Genomic DNA, 23665 nt, shown 5'->3' with positions numbered 1-23665 from the left:
CAAAGTTTTTAACAAGACAGTCTTTCCTTTTTTTATGGTTTTTTTTTTTTTTTTTTTTGAGATAACCAACTGCGAGTATTATGAAAATGTCATAATTTAAGAAATCATTTTATTGATGTCCATTAACTCTATTTAATTTAATCTACAATGTCCTCTATATTAATCTATAGTATATTTGTAGAAAAGAATTCTCATTTTAACTTGCACTCAATTTTTGGTAGTTTCATGTTTGTTACTATTATCATGTTTTTACTTAAAATTTTTTTAACAGTTTCTAGTTTGTTCTGCTTATTTTGTTCCTAATAAAATTTTTACATCTAACTCTTTTATTAATTTTAATATGTAAAAGAATTTTGTGTTTAGTAAAGCCTATCCTTCTATGAAATCCATACTTCTGTCTTGAGTTTATTTTTTTACATAGCGATCCAGTTTTTCAAAAAAAAAAAAAAAAAAAAAAAAAAAAAATCAACCTCAATTTCAATATTAATTGAATTCTCACCCTTAAACCATTAAAATTGAAAGAATAATAAAGCTAAATAGAAAATATCTTTTAACCTTTTCTCGCGAATAAAAATATAAAAGGATCAAAATAAAGTAAAAAGCAGAATAAAATTGAAACAAATAAGAATATAGTTTAATATTCCTATTAAACAATATTTCTTATTTGGGAAATTACAGTAAATAATTTAGTTTTTGCATTTGAATTAATTAATCATGATTTCCAAATAAACTTTACCAAAATTAGTTATTTAAAACATAACCTTAATGGCAAACTGGAGAGGATTTTCTCTTTCCTGGAACCGAGCGCACATAAATAGAGCAAGTAAACAGGACATTGTCATATCAATTTCTTACTATTACAAATATCACTGAAGGAACTAATGATGGGACAGGAAGTAAACCAAAGGATAATTATGCTTCTGTGAACGCAGGCACTGCTGATATTCCAGGATATGGCAATATCTAACATCTTTTCCTCAGGAAAAAATTCACTTATCATACTGTTTCAAATATGTCGGTTCAGAAGAGTACTTTGAGATAGAGGATAATCCATCCAGCCATGGAGAAAACTGCAAAAATATGAACCCAAAACAGGACAGCAGCTGCCTCTCTTCCGCAGCCTCGTAGGTTGGCAACAGCACCTGCAGCCAAAGTAGCGATTAAATATATACCATCCCTTTTCATGTTACTTCCTTAACAATAGACTCTCAAGCATGCTTAAAGCTGGACATGGATTTGCCTATCCAATCTAATTAAACAGTTCAAGATAAAGAAATTAAAGCATCTTGTTTATTTTTCTACCTGACCTGAGATTGAATGGTGTATTTTTTATATGGCAACTAACAGAATTATGGTTGCTTTTGCCTCTAATAGAGACACAGTAGCCAATATGAAATGGTCTTCCTTCACAAAAATTGTGATTTATATGCATCAATGCTAAAAAAAATGAAGACAAATGCAGAGGACTTCCTATAGAAATAAGAAATTGGTGTTTACCAGAAAGGACAGATGTAGGCATTGTATGCTGCAGGAGTAGGACAAAGCGGAACATCTTATCACCAGGGGGAAGGAAGCCAAGCTTATCAGCAAACATGACAATACCAAGGCCTACAGGAGGTACCAAAACTAAACGCCCAAAGATAATGGCAGCAGTTGTCCGGAAACCAAGTTTTGAACTTCCTGGTCCTACAATCAATAAAGGGAACTCTCATGCCAAAATCAATTTTAAATTTTGATCAGAAAGTCAAGAAAAAAATGTCTTAATCAATAAATATAACTAACCAAAATTGCAGCTTTATATTATTTAGAGTCACGTAAATCCATTATTGATGAGGTAATAAAGCTGTAAGACAATAATCATCAGTTACTTACCATCAACTAGGTTGCCTCCTAATGCCAACAAAATGCACGGGATCATAGCTCCCCTGGTAATCATCAAATAGTGTTAAGACAAGATCAAAGGTTTCAAAGTGCATGAATGAACTTAAAAGTTCCAACAATTTATCAACTAGACCCCTCTCTCTCTCTCTCTCTCTCTCTCTCTCTCTCTCTCTCTCTCTCTCAACAAACAGATACACATGCACAGATGTGCCCAAAACATAGATGCTTTAATAACAACAATAATTCAAGAAAAGATAGAGGCAGAAAGAAATTCATCTCTTTATAAGAAAAATAGAAATACCCAAGAATAATGCAGCTGTCAGTGAAGAAATAAAGCGGGGCATCAGTTGTAAAAATCAATTTCTTCAAGAATGGCACTGCACCAAGGACCATGGCTAGGATCTGCAGCGCAGATGAACAGAAGTCAAATGGCATGAGAACAAGCTAAAAATCTCAGATGACAGATTTATCAAAAAGCTTGAAAATAAAAAGTGCCACAGTTTAGTCAAAGAGAATGCTAGGGAAAATCTTTCAAGCACCCAAATTAATTTTTTTCCCCATACCTCAGATGAAAGTTTTGATTGTAACAATTTGTGTTCTGCACACTTGATAAAGGAAACCTAAGAAAACAAGGGGAGGACTTACAGAAGCAATGATAGGGGGTTGAAGGATTTGCTTCAGCTTCAACTTCTGATAAAGGAATGCTAGAAAACTTTTAAACTGCACCAATTAAAAAGCAGAACATGCACTGAATTATTTATCACTTAAAGAAAACATTCACATATAAGCATCCAAATGTCATGAAGAAATCTCAGAAGTTAATGGAGAATTTTCCTGTCTTATTCAAAAACCATGTAGTTGTCATATGAGAATAGTCTTTGCGTTAGCTCATTAAAATGTCCAAAAATCAATATTACAAACAACTTTCCTCATACTAGAATTCTCATGACTAATCAATATTGATCCTGTTAACTAAATATCCATGTTATGATAAAATAGCATGGCTCTCAATATTAGACATGCAAATTGAGTTTTGCTACCATGATCTGCTAAAGTTACTAACTACACATGCATGGGAAGGAAAGAAGATCAAGAACTTACTGCCCAGTCATTCCAACAGCTTATCACTCTGCTGGAACAATATGATAAGTCACTAATACATATTAATGGGAAGGAAACTAGAACACCGGCTTAGTGCCAAGGCATTCCAACTGCTTAGCATCCAATGAGGAGTAAGGCTTGTTTTTTGGGAAGCTAAACATGGTAAAGGTTGTATTCTTCAAGACCTCTTTTCCATTTTATACTAATTAAGAAGTGTTTAGAATAAGGATATATTTTGGTGAATTGATGAAATGCCTCAGTATGAAATAATGTTGCCAAATATTTTGGTGAATTGATGAAATGCCTCAGTATGAAATAATGTTGCTTGGCAACATTCTACATGTCAACTTCTGCTTCTCAAGAGATAAACAATGTACTATGTTGATGACATGAAACTGAAGAAAAATTTTAGATTGATTCTCACCTTTCCTTTCTTCAAGAAATCAGAATCTGTAGCTTCAACCTCCTGACTCAACAATGGAACTTGCTCGGATGCAGCATCCTTCGAAGTGCTCTTGATTGGAAGATGTCCATCCTCGATATGGAAGGTTCCTTCGGGAGGAGGAGCCAACATATTAAACACATACGTGTATAGGATGATTGCACCAACCTAATATACACATTATCAAATTTATTTGCAAAACTAACCTAAATAAGAAATGTAAAGATGCATGGACAGATACAGGGAATCATAAACATATCCACTCATCAATGAGAAACAAATTGAAGCACGGTACATGAAATTCAACAAGGATCAGATTGGTCTATCTATATCCTATTTTAAAAAATAACCAAATCCAAGAGTCCACTGCATCATGGTTTCTGAAGACTAAAGGGATTGTAACTCCAATAAACTCACTTGAAGAGGAAACAACATGGATTTTCTAGGAAAGACACTACCCCCAACATTAAAATACCGATATTCCTGGATGTGAAATAGTAAATAATTCATGTCTGCTTGATGAGGATACTACAGATTATGTGTAACTCAGAAATTCCTCAAGTGCAAAAACTTGTAAACATGAATGGGCTTTGAAATTCAAAGGGTAAAACAGCATATCAATGTTCTTTCATGTGTGTAACACTGCACTTGAATCAGAGCAAAGCATAAAACTCTGTGAGTAATAATTAGAACATGAAAACACTCTAAGCCTTACCCATTGTCCAAATGAAATATACGCAGTCCCATCTGTACTACATTTTTCAGAATCACCAAAAGGATTGGACTTGTCTCTGCATAAAGCCGCTATGAGAACAAGTGGCACATTCCCAATGTTTCCTGCATTTAGAATTAATACTCAGAGAATTTGATAAACACATAATTGCTCTTGTCAGAACCAATTAAAAGCAACAAGACAATCATTAGAGCTAAATTGCGCATATACTTAACATCAGAGCTTTACAAGGGTATGCAAAGGAAGCCATACTAAAAAGAGAGTGAGTTCAAGCTGTGGCACTCAAGTTCAAACAACAATATAGCACACAGGATTTCATGTTGTATTTTATAGTCAAAGCGTTTTACCAATTCCAATCTGTATGATTGTAAACTTGAAAAATGGGTATGGAGGACGGACAACCGTCGCAATTACTAAGCCTATCAGTGAACCTGAGATAGAACCAAGAACAACATTCATGGGAATGAACCACCTGCAATGTGAAGGAAATAAGTAAATTTGATGAAAAAATATGTTGCTTTGTTGACAAGAAACAAGCAATAGCACACTTCTAGTTCTTACCACTGCATCATTTTCTCTAGAGTGACAGCTTGTCCAAGCTGGGAAAATATCAAACAAGGAAGCAAAAGTGAAAAGACCAACTGCAAAATATTGTAAGATTAATCAGTCATCAATGAAAAAGGAACTTAGCAAAAAATTCAGTACATTTTTCGAAAAGGAAAAACTGCCACAGGATTTTATCAGCAGAAAACTTGAGAACAAAGCACCTAGTTTTTCATTCCAAGTTCCTCATAAAATTACATGAATTGTCAAGTATCACAATTAAGAGTCTAGGGGGAGGCTTTTTATCAACTTTGGTGAAAAGATACGAATAACAGAATTGATAGCTAGCACACATGTTATATAAAATAAACACGTGAATACACAAGTACAAGTAAAGCAGAGGAGAAAGTGAAAGTAGTACCCCGTTCAAAAGCTTCCTCCCATTGGCAGGTAAGATGTTAACATACTTGGAAGCCATAAGAAATCCCAAAAAGCAAACTGTGAATACTTTCGCTATGGGCAATACTGCAATCTTTATGGTCCCCACTAATGACTGTGGACCTGCCTGCTTCCCAATCGCCTCTGCCACTGAGTACAGAATCCTCTCCATGTTCTTAATAATAATTCCTACCAGTTCCAATCCACCTTACATCCACTAGCAGCAGCAACCAGTCGATCTAGTTACAACCAACCCAGATTTATGTTCGAACAGAGAAACCCTAAGAAACGCAAATTAATAACAATCTTCAGCAGCCAGACACGCAACTATACCGCGGAACGGAGAGAAAATAAAAACCTTCTCTGCTCCGTGATCCTGCGCTTTAAAAAAGAGAAAGTAAAAAACAGTGCACACGCGAAGTGAATTGAAGAATATGGTACATAAATTTGACTAGATTCATTTCCGTTTGGAAGTAGGATCCTAATCCGAAGTACAACAGAGGATGCAAATTGAAAACTACCATAAATAATAAAAAACCAGTAGGCTATTGCCAAACGCTTATTATTACGTGAGCTAAACTGTATTTCAAATTCAAAAAAACACGGTTACACTTTTTTAGACGCAAGTAGTCGCACCATCCGATTTAGTTGTAAATCTGTCTCTCCGTGCGTAAACATAAACAAACAATATAGACGTAGATACAAACACAAATACATAAATATAAATATTAACAGAGAGAAAAGAAGAGATAGATACAATGGAAAGGAAAGGAATGCAAACTGCAGTATTAGGATGGAGAACCTGATCAAGGTATGAGAATCGTCGTCTCCTCCGTATTCTCGTAGGTTCTCTCCTCTCTGTCAGCTTTCAGATATATTTATCATTTTACGAGATTCTACAGGTTTCGTATTCGTATATTAATTCGGTTATTATATAAAAGCGACTTTACAAAGGGTCCGTTTACTAATTTACCCTTATTATGAAAATTGATTTACCTCATATGCCATTCCGCACGGTAATGGCCGGAAATTTCCTCATTTGTTCGCCCCTTAACGTTTTCGCCAGCATCCAACTTCTTTAAATTTCTTTTTTTATTTTTTTTTGTTTTTTCTGCAATTTTTTGTTTTATTTAAAAATTTAAAGACAGAATTCTTTTATATATTTTTACTTTTTGATATATTTAAAATTTTAAAAATTTAAAAACCAAAAATCATTGGTTGAGGGTCGTGTTGTGTAAAAAGTAATTTTATTTTTTATTTGTATATATTTATACATATTTTTATTTGTAATAGATATAAAATTTATATTTTATGAAATAATTGAAGCATAAAAAAAAGAAATTTTTTTGAAATATTAAATAATAATTTAATTTGTTTATAATATTATTGTTATTTTAATTATTATTTTCCTTATGAGTGATTAGTTTATATAATTTTATTAATAAAATACACAAAAATTCTATCAAAAAGAAAAAGAAATACAATAGCTAAATGAAGCCTTATTTTCAAATTTTATATTTCATAAAACTTAGTTATAAATTTTATTTTAGACTAATTATTTGAAATTTATGTACTTAGTTTTTATACCAATTATTATCAATCTTTTTTTAAAAAATAGATATGATATCTCAAATGTTAATTTTTAATATGTGGGTGTAAGATACAAAAGTAGAATAACGAATGAATGATAAAAATTATATGCAGCGAAATAAATTAATACAAATATATAAGTTCTAACTATATACATATATTTGAGGTCAGAAGTGGCTGGAAAATATAAAAGTCAAAACACAAAAGAGAATTACTTCTTTTACTATGCTATTGGACTCATTAGAGTGCATGAACAATTATGCACTCAAGTTTTGTGAATCCATAAGATTCTCATAAACTTTAATAGGTAGGTCGGCTGGCAATTTCTCATTTTCTTCCTCATCTTTGGGGGAGGGGGGAAGGGGCATGAAAATAATGAATTTTATATACTCAATAAGAAAAATAGTATTTAAATAACATCGTAAGCTTTAAAATGTAAATTATTATGACATACATACTTACTGTTTAATTACTTCGTAGACCTATTTTAACTTATAAAAATAATTTATTTATTAGAAAAAATAGCACGTTAGTATAATCAAACAAACACACATCATATAAGAAATTGAAAAAATCAAATAAATTATTAAATGCTCATATTTTCATCTCATGTTTCGTGAAGCCATTACGACTTCCATCTTTGAAGTCAGATACAGATTTCTGACCACCCACGTGGAATGACCAGATCAAATACAGATACAGCAATTTGCTCAAGCACATTTTCGGCTTGCCAAACTATGGTACGATATATGACCACAGTCGTACCGACCATAATAGTCCTATCAGATATTCTATGGTCACAATAGTACTTAGCCAAAGATGACCCCTAACAGATATTCACATCACTACTCTCGTCAAATACGTCGCTATCCATAGGGAGCGGTCCTATTACGTCTTTTCAGACCAGATGGGAGAGCGACAAACAGATACCCCTCAAAGATAAAAAGTCTAACGAGACATTTGATGCATTATGCATGTCAATACAGATACATACTCAGACTATTCATGCTTTATTCCATAGTTCCCATTTTTTTTTGTTTCTTTTATTTTCCAGGTAATCTTACCGGTTTCATATTATTTTAATTACATGTAAATCATCAAGTATTTATAAATCACATAACATGCTTGAAATAAAAAATAATCCAACTTATTAAACCTACAAACATAAAAGCATGCAAAACAGGCAAAAAAACCAAAATATCAATTTAATCTCTTTTTTTGTCTAAAAATACATCTTGAGACATTTAAAGAAATATTAAATTTTTTACCAAAATCTTGATAATTTCTTCTACACCGTTCTTCTTTTCTTCCTCTCTCTCTCTCTCTCTTTCCCCCTCCCTCTCTCTATTTCTCTAACTCTTGAAAGGTGGAATAATGAAAGTGTGAAGAAAATGGGAAGGGAGGGCCCTTATTTATAGAAATTGGGAGCCGTTGAATTTGTTCTAAGTGGCAAAATTCTGTGAAGAGAGAGAAAAAGATGCTTGACATGAAAAATAGAGGAGGAAGGTCTCCTTCACCATTAGCGGTGCGTCGCCCGAGGTGGGCAGCGGTGCACTGCCTAAGGCAACAGTGCTCGCCCGACACGCTGCAGGCTAGCTTGCAGGCGCATCGCCTAAATGTGTTGGACACTGAGCACGCAGGCTTACTGCGCAAAGGGCCCAGGCGCATAGGGGCCTATCAACTGCGTGGACGATGCATGCATAGTGCGCAACGCTTATCCACGCGTGAGGTGACATGTGGACGGCCCGCCGCAACAAAACGCACCCAGGGTTGACCCTGCACATGGATGGGACGTGCGCCCTGTGCGCACATCCGCTGCGCAGGCGCCAGTGCCGACAGCTCCATTTCCTGTGGAATTTTCTCATGTTTTTTCATTTTTTTGAAATTCATTTTTAGTTGAACTGAAATAAATAAAATTAACTAAAATCAACTAAAATTAAATAAATTTAAATAGAATCAATTAAAATTAAATAAAATTAAATAAAATCAAAATAAATAAAAATCAATATAAATTTACGAATTACGATAATAATTTGTGAAGTAAATTAAATAAGTTCAATGCAGCCAAAATGCCCGAATAAATAGAGTTTTCCAAATTAATTAAGTACAACGATGAGTGAGGTGTTATATCCCCCCCACCTTAAAAAATTTTGGTTCTTAAATTTATCTCGAACAAGTCCGGATACTTCTCCCTCATCTCGCTTTCCAACTCCCACGTTGCTTCTTCCGATGTATGATATTGCCACTGCACCTTCACCATGTGAATCGTCTTATTGCGTAAGACCTTGTCGGTCCATTTAAGAATCTCCATGAAGATTTTCTCATACATCATATCAGCTTATATCTGCGCTTCATTGTAAGGAATGATATGATAAGAGTTAGGGAACCTTTTGAGCATCAAGACATAAAAAGCATTATATAATAAACTCTCAGAGTAGAGTAAGGTGGTAGGCCATGGGTCCAATGCACTTAATAATCCAAAAAGTCCCACATAACGAGGGCTTAACTTTTCTCTTTTCTCGAACTGCATTTTTTCCTTATAAGGGAAAACCTTGAGGAAAACCTGGTCTCCAATGGAGAATTCCAGGGGTCCCTACGATTATCGACATAACTCTTATGACAGCTTTGGGTGGTAGCCAAATTCTTGCGAATGATCATGACCTTCTCAATAGTCTCTTAGATGAAGTCCAATTCAAAATGACGCTAACTACCGACTTCATTCCAACAAGTGGGAGAACAACAAAGCCTACCATACAATGCTTCATATGGAGCATGCCGATACTAGAATGATAACTATTATTATAAGTAAATTCACATAGGAAAAGGTACTCATATCAGTTATCGCCAAAGTCAAGGACACAAGCATGCAACATATCTTCCAACGTTTGGACTGTACGTTCCGACTCTCAATCTGTTTAGGGATGATAAGCGGTGCTGAAATACAATTCAGACCCCAGAGCTTCCTGAAAGTTATTTCGAAAGTGGGAGGTAAATCAAGGATCTCAATCTGACACAATGGATAAGGGAACACCATGAAGTCAAACAATCTCATCAATATAAAGACGAACTAATTTACTGGTGGAGTTAGTGGTCCTGATGGGTAAAAAATGAGCGATCTTAGTTAGTCTGTCAACCATGACCCAAATAGCATTCCGACCATAACAGGTCATGGGTAATCCTGTGACAAAATCCATAGTTACATGCTCCCACTTCCATTCTAGAATTGAGAGGCCTTATAACAAACTGTCAGGTCTATGATGTTCTGCCTTAATTCTCTGACAGTAAAGCATTAGGAGACGCAGTCGACTATGTCATTCTTTATTACTGACCACTTGTATTGTCGCTTCAAGTTCTGGTACATCTTGGTACTCACGGGATAGATGGATAGCTTGAAAGCATGGGCAGTCTTGAGAACATCCGCCTTTAAAACGACGGGAACCCAAATTTGGTTCTGAAATCTAAATAGTCCATCATCTGAAATCCTGAAATCAGGAAATTTGTCAGAAAAAAACTTACCTAGATTCTTGGTGAGTTTCGAATCTGTCGATTGTGCTTTCTAAATTTTAATAAAGAGGTTCAGTAGGGCTCGGATCTGAGTGAGATAAGTGTCCTTACCATAGTAGCTAAGACGAAGCGAGTGCATAGCATCCATCAATTTTAAACTAGAGGTCATGATTTGGGTCAACACCATAGACTCCTTTCAGCTTAGTGCATCGACGACTACATTTCTATTACCGGGGTGATAGATAATCTTGCAGTCATAATCCTTCAAGAGATCCATTCAGTGTCTCTATCTCATATTTAACTCCCTCTAGGAGAAAATATACTTCAAACTCTTGTGCTCAGTGTAAATCTCAAAAGTCTGACCAAACAGGTAATGATGTTATATCTTTAGGGCAAAGATAATAGTCACCAACTCCAGATCATAGGTCAGGTAGTTTCGCTCATGAGTTTTCAACTATCAAGACCCGTAAGCCACTATTCTACCATGCTGCATCAAGATACACCACAAGCCAAAATGAGATGCATCGCAATATTTCAATAGTGTTAGGGAGGATTAACATAAGAGCAAAGGTAAAACGATGCTTCAATTCCATGAAGCTTCTATTGCACTAGTAATTCCAGATAAATGGTATACCCTTTGGGGTAAGTCGGGTTAATGGAGCAGCAATCTTAAAAAATTTATCGATGAATCGCCGGTAGTAACCTATCAAGCCAAGGAAACTACGTACCTCGTCCACATTGGTGGATGAATTGCAATTGACTACCATTTCAACCTAGGACAGATCCACAGAAAATCCTTCAATCGAAATTACATGACCGAAAAAAGAAACTCGATCCAAGTAGAAGGAGTATTTGCTAAGCTTAACATACAGTTGGTTCCGATAAAGGGTCTCCAACACTTCTGTCAAGTGTATTCCATGTTTTTTCAGGCTCTTGGAGTACACTAAGATGTCATCAATAAATACGATGACATATTGATTTAGTGTGTGCTAAAAAACTCTGTTCATGAGGTGCATGAAGGTTGCAGGGTCATTGGTTAACTTGAACGACATTACCCTAAACTCGTACAAACCGTACGTGCACTAGAAGGTGGTCTTTGGAATATTTTCTTCCTTGACCCTCAGCTGGTGATATCCCGTCCTAAGGTTAATCTTGGAGAATACTGTGGTTACTTGCAATTGATCAAAGAGGTCGTCAATCTGAGGTAAGAGGTACTTGCTTTTACTATTACTCGATTGAGTTCCCAGTAATCCATGCAGAGTCTGAGAGAACCATCATTCTTTTTCACGAATAATATTAGAGCGCCCCATGGAGAATGACTAGGGCAGATAAACTTCTTGGTTATTAGTTTAGAAAATTGATTTTTTAGTTCTGCAAGCTCAGCATGACTCATACGATAAGCAGGCTTCGAGATTGGTTAGGTTTCGGGCAGCAATTCAATTAAGAACTCTATTTCTCACGGGGGAGGCAAACCAGGAAGTTCGATGGGAAAGACATCCAAAAAGTTGCAAACAATCCGTACAGACACACAGTAGGATCAGCACCCATATTCATGTTTATTCAATTGTTAGGAAAAACAACAATAAATTTTAATCCATTTTCAGGGATTGCAAGTTATAATTTTACTTTTACAATCGATTATTACTCTATACTTTTCTAACAAGTGCACTCTTAATATCACATCAAATCCTGAAAAAATCTAACAATACTATATTCACGAATACTTCTATCCATGAAGCTTTTATCTTACAATCTTTATATACACAATGAGCTTCTAATAATCTCCTAGAGAGAGTTTCTACCATTAATATTTCTGCTAAAGGTTTTGGCCTAATGTCAAGCTTATAAGTAAATGCATAGGAAATAAAAGAGTGGGTAACACTTGTATCGATTAAAGCATTGGCAGAAGTATTATGAATATAAAGTATAACCTGGATGAGAACATGAGTGGGGAGAGCATTGGGTTTATCTAGGTAGTATACACGACCCTGTGCTACAGGCTTGGCTGCGTCCTTTAGTTGCTAGGGGCAGTCTTTTATAAAATGTTGGGTGCTTTCGCACTGATAGCAGGCGTAATTGATAAGCTGACAGGGTAGGTCACTATGCGAGTGGCCACAATGCTGATAGGGTTGGGTAGATCAGCCAGGTTGACTTGTAGATAGAGGCAAAGTAGGGGGAAGAGCAACTATAGTTCGTTTATTGGGGTGGCTACTTACTAGGTTAGACAATCTCCTTCTAAACTATTGGGGTTGTTGCTGTTGGGTACGGACTCGGGCAATGCGTTGGTGCTTGACTGAGATGAAGTCTTCAGCCAACTGGGCATGTTCTAGCACCTCTGCATATGAGTTAGGTCTCAGCATCATGACTCGGTCATAGATATTGGCATGAAGGTCCTTTAGAAACTTCTTAACTTTTTTACTTTCAGGAGTGACCGTTGAAGGAGTGAACCTAGACAGTTGGATGAAATAGGCTACATACTAGGTAACTGTTAGATTTCCTTAGTGAAGGTCCTGAAATTTCTCCTCCTTTTTTTCTCAGACATAACAGGAAAAAAATTATCAAAGAATGCATGTATAAAAACTTCCCATGTGGTAGGGGTATGTAGGACTTCCTTCTTAAGTCGCCATAAGTGTTTCACTTCATCATTTAGCATAAAAGCTGCTAGGGGAACCTTCTGTTCCTCAGTCAAGTCTAGGACAAAGAAAAGTTTCTCTATCCATAGGATCTAGGCTTTGGCTACTAAGGGGTCACGATCACCTTCGCAATGTGGCTAGTTAAGCTTCTTAAACTCTGCTATGTTGTGGAAAATGGACCTTTTGGTTATTCGGTATATGGGGCAGGAGATGGACAAGGGTTGACTTGATTTTATCCTACAGTTGCAGTCAATCCTTGGATAGCTCAGAAGAGCTCGACAAATTCAGCCCTGGTTGGGTTATCCGAGGCTTCAGATCACTTGGTACGCTCTACGAATGGTCATTCTCGCATCATTCTTACAAAAGAAAGGAAGACACGAGTTGGTGGTCTACTTTTTGAAAAGATAACTTATTCTTCCTACGTACTCTAAGGGTCTTTCTACCTAAGGCCTTAGTGTAAGGGATTTGATCCACGTAATTTTGCTCTAATACTACCTGTGGCATCTCAAATGCTAATTAAGACATATAGATATCAGATACAGAAATAGAATAATGAATGCATGATAAAAATTATATGTAGTAGAGCATATTAATACAAATCATTCGCAAATATATGAGTTTCAATTACATACATATAATTGAGACCAGAAGTGGCTGTAAAATATAAAAGTCAAAACATGAAAGATGGCCACTTCTTTCACTATGTTATTGGACTTATTAGAGTGCGGGAATGATCATGCACTCAAGTTTTTGGATCCACGGGATCCTCATAAACTTCAATAGGTAGGTCGGCTGACAGTTCCTCCTTTTCTTCCTCATCTTTGGGGGAGGAGGTGAGGGGCATGGAAAGAGTGAGTTCCATATGCTCAGTAAGAAAAACAGTATCTAAATAACATCGTAAGGTTTTAAAGGTGAATTATTCTAACATACATACTTATCGTTTGATTACTTCGTAGACCTATTTTATTTTATAAAAATAATTTATTTATTAGAAAAAACATCACGTTAGTGTAATCAAACAAATACACATCATATCAGAAATAGAAAAAATCAAATAAATGATGAAATACTCAGATTTTTGTGTCATGCTTTGCAAATTCATTACGACTTCTATCTCTAAAAGTAGATACAGATTTTCCACAGCTCATATATAATGTCCAGATTAGATACAGATAAAACATTTTACTCAAACACATTTCCGGCTTGCCAAACCATGGTACAATCTATGACCCTAGTTGTACCAACCATAATGATCTTATCAGATATTCTATGGTCATGACAGTACAAAAGTTACTCATAACAAATATTCGCATCACTACTCTTATCAGAGGGTACACTAATATCCACAGAGAGCGGTCCTCTTATGTCTTTCCAGACCAGATGAGGGAGGGAGAAACAAATACCCCGGATGGGGTTAGAGAAACATATACCCGTCAGAGATAAAAAGTCTAACAAGATACTTGATGCAATACGTATGTCAATACAGATATATACTTTGGACCATTCATGCTTCATTCCATTTTTCTCTTTTTTTTTGTTTCTTTTATTTTTTTCAAGTAACAATACTGACTTCATATTATATTTTATTACATGTAAATCATCAAGTGTCTATAAATCACGTAACATGCTTGAAATTAAGAACAATTCAACTTGTTAAACCTACAAACATAAAAGCATGCAAAACAGGCAAAAACACCAAAATATCAATTTAATCTTTTTTTAATCTAAAAATACCCTTTAAAACGTTTAAAGAAATAGTAAATTCCTTACCAAAATCTTGATAATTTCTTCTACACCGTTCTTCTTTTCTTCATCTCTTTCTCTTTTTAGATTTCTCTTTCTATATATATATATATATGTATATAACTCTTGAAAGGTTGAAGAATAGAAGTGTAGAAAAAATGGGAAGGGAATGCCCCTATTTATAAAAAGTGAGAGCCGTTGGATTTGCGCCAAGTGGCAAAATCTGGTGAAGAGAAAGAAAAAGATGCTTGACACGAAAAACGAAGGAGGGAGGTCTCCTCCACTAGCGGCGGAGCGCCGCCCAAGGTGGGCGACAACACACTGCCCGAGGCAGCAGTGGGCTACCTGGTGTGTGCAAAGTGTGCAGCGCCTGTCCGCGCGCGACAAGACGCGAGCAGGGTTGACCCCGCGTCGCATGGGCGTCTGCGCATTGTGCATGCGTGCGGGATTTTCTCCAATTTTTTCGTTTTTTCGAAATTCATTTTGAATTATACTAAAATAAACAAAATTAACTAAAATAATATAAATTGAAATAGAATTAATTAAAAATAAATAAAAATAAGCATAAATTTACGAATTACGATAATAATTTGTGGAGTAACATAAATGAGTTTAATACAGCCTAAAGGCCCGAATAAATAATATTTTTCAGGTTGAATTTCTACTCCTAATAAAATTGATATACATATTAACTATTCAAATAAAAAATGAGTTTGAATTGAATTCTTATTATAAATAAACTGAAAATTTCTCATAAATAATATTTTATGATTTCTAATTTATTTGGCCAGAAAAAAAATATCTTTTTTTTATTAACATCTGAAAGAAAATAAGATTTTATTTTGTTAAACACATTGTTCCTAAAATTTAAAGCATCAACCTTTTTACTATAAAAAAATTACTAAATTAGTTTCTAAAATTTGATTCTAATATTTTTCAAATATAATTTAATTCTTAATATTTTTTTTTTATTTCAAACATTTAATTACTTTTAGTTTCTAACAAAAAAATGATGACATAATTTTTAGATATTTTTAAAAAATAACTAAAAATAATAATTTTGAATTATTAATTAAATTTATAAATTGATAGCAAATATTATTGTTGATTTATTAATCTATTAATTTAATTAATTATTTAAGCTTATTTTTAAAATGATTTATTTATTTTAATTTTTTTATTAAAAAATAAAAGAAATTAAACATGTGAAATAAATTAAAAATTTTAGATATCAAGTTATAATAAAAAATATAAAAAATTATATTATAACGAACATCAAATTTTGAATAATCTAATATTTTGTTAAAAAAACATCAATCATTAGCATATAAAGAAAGTTCAATAATAAGCCTAAAGAAATGTTAGATTAGAAGGTGATAAGTTGAATAATTGAAGTAGGATTTAAAGCATGTGGACAAATTTCAAGTGACTGAAAACGACGTCAATTGGGAAGAAACAAATAGGACTTTCATTACGTGAACCAGACCCGGTCCCACTGAATGTCTCAAACTACAACATCATTTGTAGTCTGCTAATTTAAAGAATATTCCATTCTAGAGGTAATCAATCAATCAAAGCAACTTTCTGCTAGTTATTTATGTTAAAAATAAAACCATCATGACCTGTTTCACTCATATTTAATGGCAAATTATTATTTTAGCTTATGAATTATTCATCATCTCATATTTATGTATTGAAACTTATTTTTGGTGTCATAAATTTGTAATTCTTTTACTCAGGATCATTATCGACATTTGATAGAAAATAATAAAATTATTTTTGTTTTGTCTATATTTTGTTTTTAATTGATTTCACTAAATTATAATAACTAAAGATTAAAATCTTAACAAAATAATTAGTTTTTTATTGAGACAACACATATAATAATAGCAGAAGTTTAGGAAGAAAAAGATTGTCTGCAATTTTATATTTTTAATGTTTTGTATTCTTAATCCTAAATAGAAATTTTATTCTTAAATTATTTTTTATGTTACTCAAATAATATAAGAAAAACTTTTTTTTTTATTTTCATAAAACAATTAAGTATAAAATTTTTTGTAAAAGTTCAAGGATTAAAATTTACAACAAAAACTTTAAGATTAAATTGCAATGTATTAACAGCTTTTGGACTAGATTAGTGTTCGCATTTACTAACGGTATAAACATCTCAATCCCATCAATATGCAAAGTAGATAAAAAGTTAATAGGATAATATTTTTCTTTTGTTGGTATAAATCTTCTGAGGATTATATTAATAATAAAAAAATTTGACGGAGAACTTAAGAAAAGCCTTAAGAGTTTCTAAGATAAGAAAAAAATGGTTCTTTTTTCTACCATTTAAACATATTATAGAGTTTAATTATAAGAGGTTGTGGTAAAGTTATATGCAAATTTAAGACTGAGTTTGTAACGGCCCCGGAAATATTAAAATGAAATGAGTATTTAAATATATCAAATGCGGAAGCGAGATCAAAATTTCAGTTAACATCCCTTACACGAAAAACCAAAAACGTACTTAAAATATAAAAGATTAAACTAACTAAGAGAGAAACTCGAAAATAAAACTATGAGTATGACTACAGAGTCTCTAGACATCCCCTTCGTCGTCCTCCTGCGGAACGGGCTCGGGAACCATGTCTTCCTGATCTGAAATGGTTAAATAAGGAGTGAGCTACACTAGCCCAGTAAGAACATCACGATATCTCACCGTCACGGAGGTAAAGGTGGGTAGAAAAACACAAAAAGACCAATGGAGCATAATTTACAACAAACTCGTTTATTAACATGAAAACCTTTACCATCCACTTACCTCGGTGGAATTTATGAAAATAATATAAGAAAAACAATAACATTATCATAATCATGGAATAATATAAGCTGTAAAACATAACACTTATCACGCCTCTTGTAATTCAATCATTGTACAACATATCTTTTTCTCATTTACCAGCCTACTAGTATCCGTGGGGGTCCATAGGGGTTCCGCTACCCGTTAACCTTTAACATTCATAATCAGTTTCTAGGGCCGTCCCCATACCCCGTCCGGTATGGGCGCCAAAACCATGAACCTCAATACCCCGTCCGGTATGAGGGTGAAACGGGCCGTCCCCATACCCCGTCCGGTATGGGCACCAAAACCATAAACCTCAATACCCCGTCCGGTATGAGGGTGAAACGGGCCGTCCCCATACCCCGTCCGGTATGGGCGCCAAAACCATAAGATCTCCATACCCCGTCCGGCATGTGAGACCACAATCCTGGTAGGGTTCCCTACGGACCTGGTCCGTCCACCATCTACCAGGATATCTAGTCAGGCTGACCCCCATAATACAATTATCAGTCTACACAATCTTTCATTTTCCTTTTCCTCAGTCAGCATCATCAATTTACATACAAACAAGCAAAACAGTAATTCATGCCAAACAGACAACATACAGTATCAGTTTTTCAGTCATTCAACCCATGATTAATAAAAACGTAGTATATGCACACAAATCTGTAAAATGAACACATCAAACCTCATTTTGCATTTAAAGCTGTAAACAGGCCAAATAACAGTAAATCACCAATCACACTAGACTCGGGCTCCATTAGCCACCTTAAGCAATTTCACACATTCGTTAATTCAAGAAATACTGTTTTATCATTTTGAACTTTAATACCGTGATAGGAAATAGGGTGAGGGGTCCTTACTTATTTTTGGGATCCGAATACGATTCACAGTGCGCCTGTAGGCCGTCCCTAATTTTCCCTGAATTTTTCCCGGGGAACTGAAACACACTAACAGTACCTGCACGTGTTCCAAAAAAAACCCAAATTAGGCCCAGGGCCTCTTTCGGCCCAAATCGCAACTCCGGCACGGCGGCTCCGCCGTGCTCCGGCGACGGCGCCGCCGCTGGCGGCGGCGAGTCGCCTCGGGTTGGCTGTTTTCGGTCGTTTTCGGCCGAATTCGGCCACACTCGCATCGGTCCTTGTGAGAAAACAACCCTAGGGCCCTCGGGGGGCCAAAAAAATCACGAAAAAATGGAGCTTACCGGCGACGGCGCTCTCGGGTGCGGCGGCTCTCCGGCGAGGTTCGTGTTTTGGTGATTCGGCTCCGGTAAACCTGTAGAGAAAAGAATGGTGATCACGGTGATATAAAAATTGCATCGAACGGAGGCCGGGAAGGGCCTCGTCGGAGGCAAAAACCGAGAGGGGGCGCGGCGGCGCCGCTGGGCTTCGGCCGCGTATTCCGGCCGTTTGGCCGGGATTTCAGCCTCGATTTGGCCATAGGAGGAATCAGCGTGGAAAAATGAGTCGGGGGTATGAAATTTACCTCGATCGGCGGTCGGAAATTTCCCCGGTGCGGCGGCGGGTGGCGGTGGTCGGCCTCTGGTTCGTCTTCTCCGGCGAGCGGCGGGCGGCTAGGGTTTGTGGTCTGGTGTGGGGGTTCTATTTATAACCCCTTGCCTTTTGATCTCAGCCGTCCATTTCGTTTTAATCTGGGCCGTTCGTTTTTGATTGAATCTAGGCCGTCCGTGCGATTGAATCTGGGCCGTCCGATCGCACGATTGATCTGGGCCGTCGGATCGCACCCACGCGGATCGCCAACGTGGCTCCTTTCGAAGTGACGCGGTCTTGCCACGTGGCAGGCCCCGGTTGGCCGGGACTGCTGACCGGGCCTGCTGACGTGGCTGCTGACGTGGCCCCCCTTTTTTTTTTTTTTTTTTTTCTCCTCCTTTCCGGGTGCTACAGAGTTGCTCTTACAACCACATATATTAACGAGAATGTTGAATTACTTTAGCAAATCCCTTAAACTTTAGTTTTAGGATTCAATGAATTTACTTTTGTACTAAGAGCTTTGTACAATGGTCTTTAAGAAGTCTATATAAAAGATTGACTATTGCAATATTTTTAACGTACCTTAATTACGCGAGCATAGGGCCCTCCTTGTGCAAACCAATGGAAGCTGGTGTTTATATGTAACACCCAGTATTTATTTTTTATTTTATTTTTTTTTATAAATATAATTATTTATTTATTGAATTGAATTGAATTGATTTTATTTTATTTTAATTTAATAAAAAAAAAATAATAATAATAATAAAAAGGGTAAAAAATTAGTTAAAGATTTAATTGAAAACAATTTTGAGAAAAATAGGTGAAAATTTGGGTTATAAGAGTATTTGTGAAAGAAAAATCGAAAATCGGGAGTCAAAACATAATTTAAAAAAATTGCACCACGTCAGATACCCGGTCAGCAGCCCCGACCAACAAGGATGCGTCGGGTGGCAGAGGTGCTGACACGGGAGGCCACGCGAGGGGGAGCCTCATGGGCGATCCGCATGCGCGCGATCGAACGGCTGAGATCCGTTCCCGCGCGCATGGACGACCTAGATTAAAAACTCGCACGGACAGCCTAGATTGCATCGCGCACGGACAACCCAGATTGAATCGCTCACGGACGGTCCAGATTGAATTGCGATGAACGATCCAAATTTACTCTCTATTTAATTGCGATCGGACGGTTCAGATCAAAAACGATGGACGGTCCAGATTAAAAACGATGGACGGTCCAGATCAAAAGTGGATGGGTATAAATAACTCCATCCGCACCCAAACCCTAACCCTAGCCGCCAGAGCCCCTCGCCGAAGAAGACAGCCCAGCCACCGAGGAGTCAACTGCCGCCACCCGCCGCCGCACCGTAGAAATTTCCGACTGCCAAATGAGGTAAAAATTTTCCCTCTTGCACGAAATTCAATTTCAAACCTACTCATGGCCAAATCAGAGTGAAAGAACTGGCCAATTGGCCAAAAAATGCCCCTAAGCTTCTACGGCGGCGCCGCGAGATGTTTCAAAAAATACCTCCGATGAGGCCCTTCCCGATTCCCGATCGATGTAATTTTTCCACCGTTATGATCGTCGTTTCCTTCTCTACAGGTTGACCAAAGTAAAATACCCAACTGCAACGTGAGCTGGAGGAGTCACCGCACCGGAGAGCCCCACCGTTAGTGAGTTTCGATTTTCTACGTTTTTTTGGGCCAACCGAGGGCCCTAAGTGTGTTTTCTCACAGGAAATGATGCAAGTTTGGCTAAATTCGACCAAAAACGGCCGAAAATAGCCAACCCAAGGTGGGTCGCCATCGTGCCGGTTTTTTGAAATTAGCCGAGTAGGCCTTGTGACTGATTTTTGAGTTTATTTGGGACATTTATGGTATCGTAAGCGTGTTTTAGTTCTTGAAAAAAAATTCAGGGAACTTAGGGACCGCCCGTAGGCGCAATAACCATTTAGTTTTCGGCGTCGAATCAGGTAAGGACCCCTTATCCTATTTCCTATCATAGATGTAAAGTTTGAAAAAATAATAAAACGGTCTTTTGTACAAGTTAGATGAATATGTATAATTAATTACGTATTACTAATGGAGCCCGAAATCGGACATTGTTCTCTGTCGGTTCCTGTTTGATTTATTTTATATTTTAAATGCATTATAGTATCTGGTTTATCTATTATATGGTTTTAAATGCATATATCACTGTTTTGTAACAGCCTCAGAAATTTAAAAAAGAAATGAATATAATAATTTGAGTGCGGAAGCGAAATAAAGGTTATGGTTAACATCCCTTACACGATAACTCAAAAGTACTAGCAAACATCACGGAACAAATTTTCTAAAAGAAATACGAAAAATAGAAAAAATAAAGGAAACTGTAAAGTATCTAGGGTCTACTCGTAGCCTTATTGCGGATCGGACTCGGGGACCGGGTCCTCCTGATCTGAAATAGTTAAATAAGGAGGTGAGCTACACTAGTCCAGTAAGGACATCACAATATATCGCCGTCACAAAAATAAAGGTTGGTAGAAAATAAAAAATAACCAATGGAGTACAAAGTTTAAATAAATTCATTTATCAATAATCAAACCATTTACCGTTCACTTACCATAGTGAGATTTATAAAAATAACCTATGGAAACAATAACATTATAAATATCATAAATTCATATATAATCTGTAACATAGCATAGATCATACTTTTACATTCAAATCATCAAACAACAATTGCCATTTTTTATCAGCCCACTAGTATCCATGGGGATCCATAGAGGTGTCTCCACTACACGTGAACCCTTTCCATTAACAATCTTAATTCCAAGACCATTCCCATACCTCGTCCGGTATGAGCGCCAAGACATTAAATCTTAATGTCTCGTCTGGTATGAGGGTGAAGCGGGCCGTCCCCATACACTGTCCGGTATGAACGCCAAATGACCAAGTCTCCATACCCCGTCCGGTATGAGACAACGTTCACGGTAAGGTTCCCTATGAACCCGGTCCGTCCACCATCTTCTAATATAACTAGTGAGGCTGTCATCTTATCCATTTATCAGATCACATTCTTTTCCTGTTTATCCTTAATCTTCGTTATCAAATTAAACACAATCACAAAAATAATGAACATGTACCCAATAATACAATCATATCTTAAATCTCAAAATCATACAGTGGTCAAGTAATACAGTAATACATGCATTTAAGACTCTAAAATCAGATACCATCATGCCTTTAAACTGTAAAATAAATCAATAGAAATCAACAAAGAACAATGTCCAATTTCGGGCTCCATTAACAATCTGTAATTAATTATGCATATTTATTTAACTTATATAAAAGACTGTATTATTATTTATTCAAACTTCACATCTATGATAGAAAATAGGGTGAGGGGTCATTACTTGATTCAACGCCGAAAACTAGATGGTTATGCGCCTACGGGCGGTCCCTGGGTTCCCTGAATTTTTCTTCGGGAACTGAAATCCGCTTACAGTACCTACAATTATCCTAAATAAACCCAAAAATCAGACCCAGGGCCCACTCGACCAATTTTAAAAATTTCGACACGGTAGCTTTGCCGTGCTCCGGTGACGGCGCCGCCGCCCGAGGCGGCGATCCGCCTCGGGTTAGCTATTTTCAGCCGTTTTTGGCCGAATTCAGCCGAACTTGCATGGTTCCTGCGAGAAAACACACTTAGGGCCATCGATGGGTTGAAAAAATATAAAAAATTGAAACTCACTGGTGGTGGGGCTCTCTAGTGCGGCAACTCCTCTAGCTCACGTTACGGTTGGGCATTTTGCTCCAGTTAACCTGTAGAGGAGGAAACGGTGATCAAAACGATGAAAAAATTACATCGAACGGGAATCGGGAAGGGCCTCATCGGAGGCAAAAATCGAAATACCCCGCGGCAGCGCCTCTGAGCTTCGGTGGCATTTTTTGGCCAATTGGCCTGTTTTTTCACTCCGATTTGGCCATGGGTGGGTTTGAAATTGAATTTTGTGTGAGAGAAAAATTTTTTACCTCGTTTAGCGGTCGAAAATTGTTCCGGTATGGCGGTGGGTGGCGGCAGTCGGCTCCCCGGCGGCTAGGCTGTCTTCTCCGGCGAGGGGCACTAGCGGCTAGGGTTAGGGTTTAGATGCGGATGAGGTTATTTATACCCATCCACTTTTGATCTGGGCTATCCATCACTTCTAATCTGAACCGTCCGATCGCGATTAAATAAAGAGTGAATCTGGACCGTTCATTACGATTCAATCTTGGCCGTCCGTGCACAATTCAATCTGGGCCATCCGTGTGCGATGCAATCTGGGCCGTTCGTGTGCGTTTTGATCTGGGGCGTCCGTGCGCGCGAGAACGGATCTCAGTCTTTCGATCGCGCGCACGCGAATCGCCCATATGGCTCCCCCCATGTGGCCTCCCGCGTTAGTGTCTCTGCCACCTGGTTGATTGGGGCTGTTGACCGGGCAGCTGACGTGGCGTAACTTTTCTAAATTGTATCTTGACCCCCATTTTTCGATTTTTCTTTCAAAAATACCATCAGAACACGAATTTTCACCCATTTTTTCCAAAATTATTTTCAATTAAATCCCTAACTAATTTTTTTACCTTTATTATTATTATTATTATTATTTTGATTAAATTAAATTAAATTAAAATAAATTAAATTAAATTTAATTAATACATATTTATATTTATATAGAAAAATAAAAATTAAATAAAATAAAAATAGTAAAAATAATTGGGTGT

At 36.5% G+C, this 23665-nt stretch overlaps 1 protein-coding gene across 2 annotated transcripts; it reads right to left on the bottom strand.

Annotated features, from left to right (window-relative positions):
• Positions 1–672: 672 nt before the first annotated feature.
• Positions 673–6089, bottom strand: LOC110824343 (Auxin efflux carrier family protein). Of its 2 annotated transcripts, none has more exons than XM_088222993.1 (11): positions 5941–6089; positions 5122–5514; positions 4719–4798; positions 4505–4629; positions 4140–4261; positions 3407–3592; positions 2527–2601; positions 2183–2283; positions 1873–1925; positions 1498–1686; positions 673–1142 (listed from the first exon to the last, which is right to left on the bottom strand). In XM_088222993.1, exons 2-11 carry the CDS (start codon positions 5308–5310, stop codon positions 1021–1023), a joined length of 1242 nt encoding a protein of 413 aa, XP_088079119.1. In that variant the 5' UTR covers positions 5311–5514; positions 5941–6089; the 3' UTR covers positions 673–1020. The 2 variants fall into 2 exon arrangements, with proteins under 2 accessions (XP_088079119.1, XP_088079120.1); XM_088222994.1 differs by having other exon boundaries at positions 5122–5419; positions 5941–6062.
• Between the last annotated feature and the right edge of the window lie 17576 nt (positions 6090–23665).

The sequence above is a fragment of the Carica papaya genome, chromosome 6 (assembly GCF_054855325.1).
Source record: "Carica papaya isolate Zhongbai chromosome 6, ASM5485532v1, whole genome shotgun sequence".
Classification (NCBI taxonomy): Eukaryota; Viridiplantae; Streptophyta; class Magnoliopsida; order Brassicales; family Caricaceae; genus Carica; species Carica papaya.
The sequence above is the reverse complement of the archived record's forward strand: the minus strand, read 5'-3'. Positions and strand labels throughout refer to the sequence as shown.

What these genes read in the sequence shown, in the direction of transcription:
- LOC110824343 (XM_088222993.1), bottom strand. Translation starts at nt 5,310, where the DNA reads ATGGAGAGGATTCTGTACTCAGTGGCAGAGGCGATTGGGAAGCAGGCA. An exon ending in ATTTCTTGAAGAAAGGAAAG is followed by an intron (nt 2,602 to 3,406) that starts GTGAGAATCAAT and finishes TAATTGGTGCAG; the next exon opens with TTTAAAAGTTTTCTAGCATT. An exon ending in AACCCCCTATCATTGCTTCT is followed by an intron (nt 2,284 to 2,526) that starts GTAAGTCCTCCC and finishes TCTGCGCTGCAG; the next exon opens with ATCCTAGCCATGGTCCTTGG.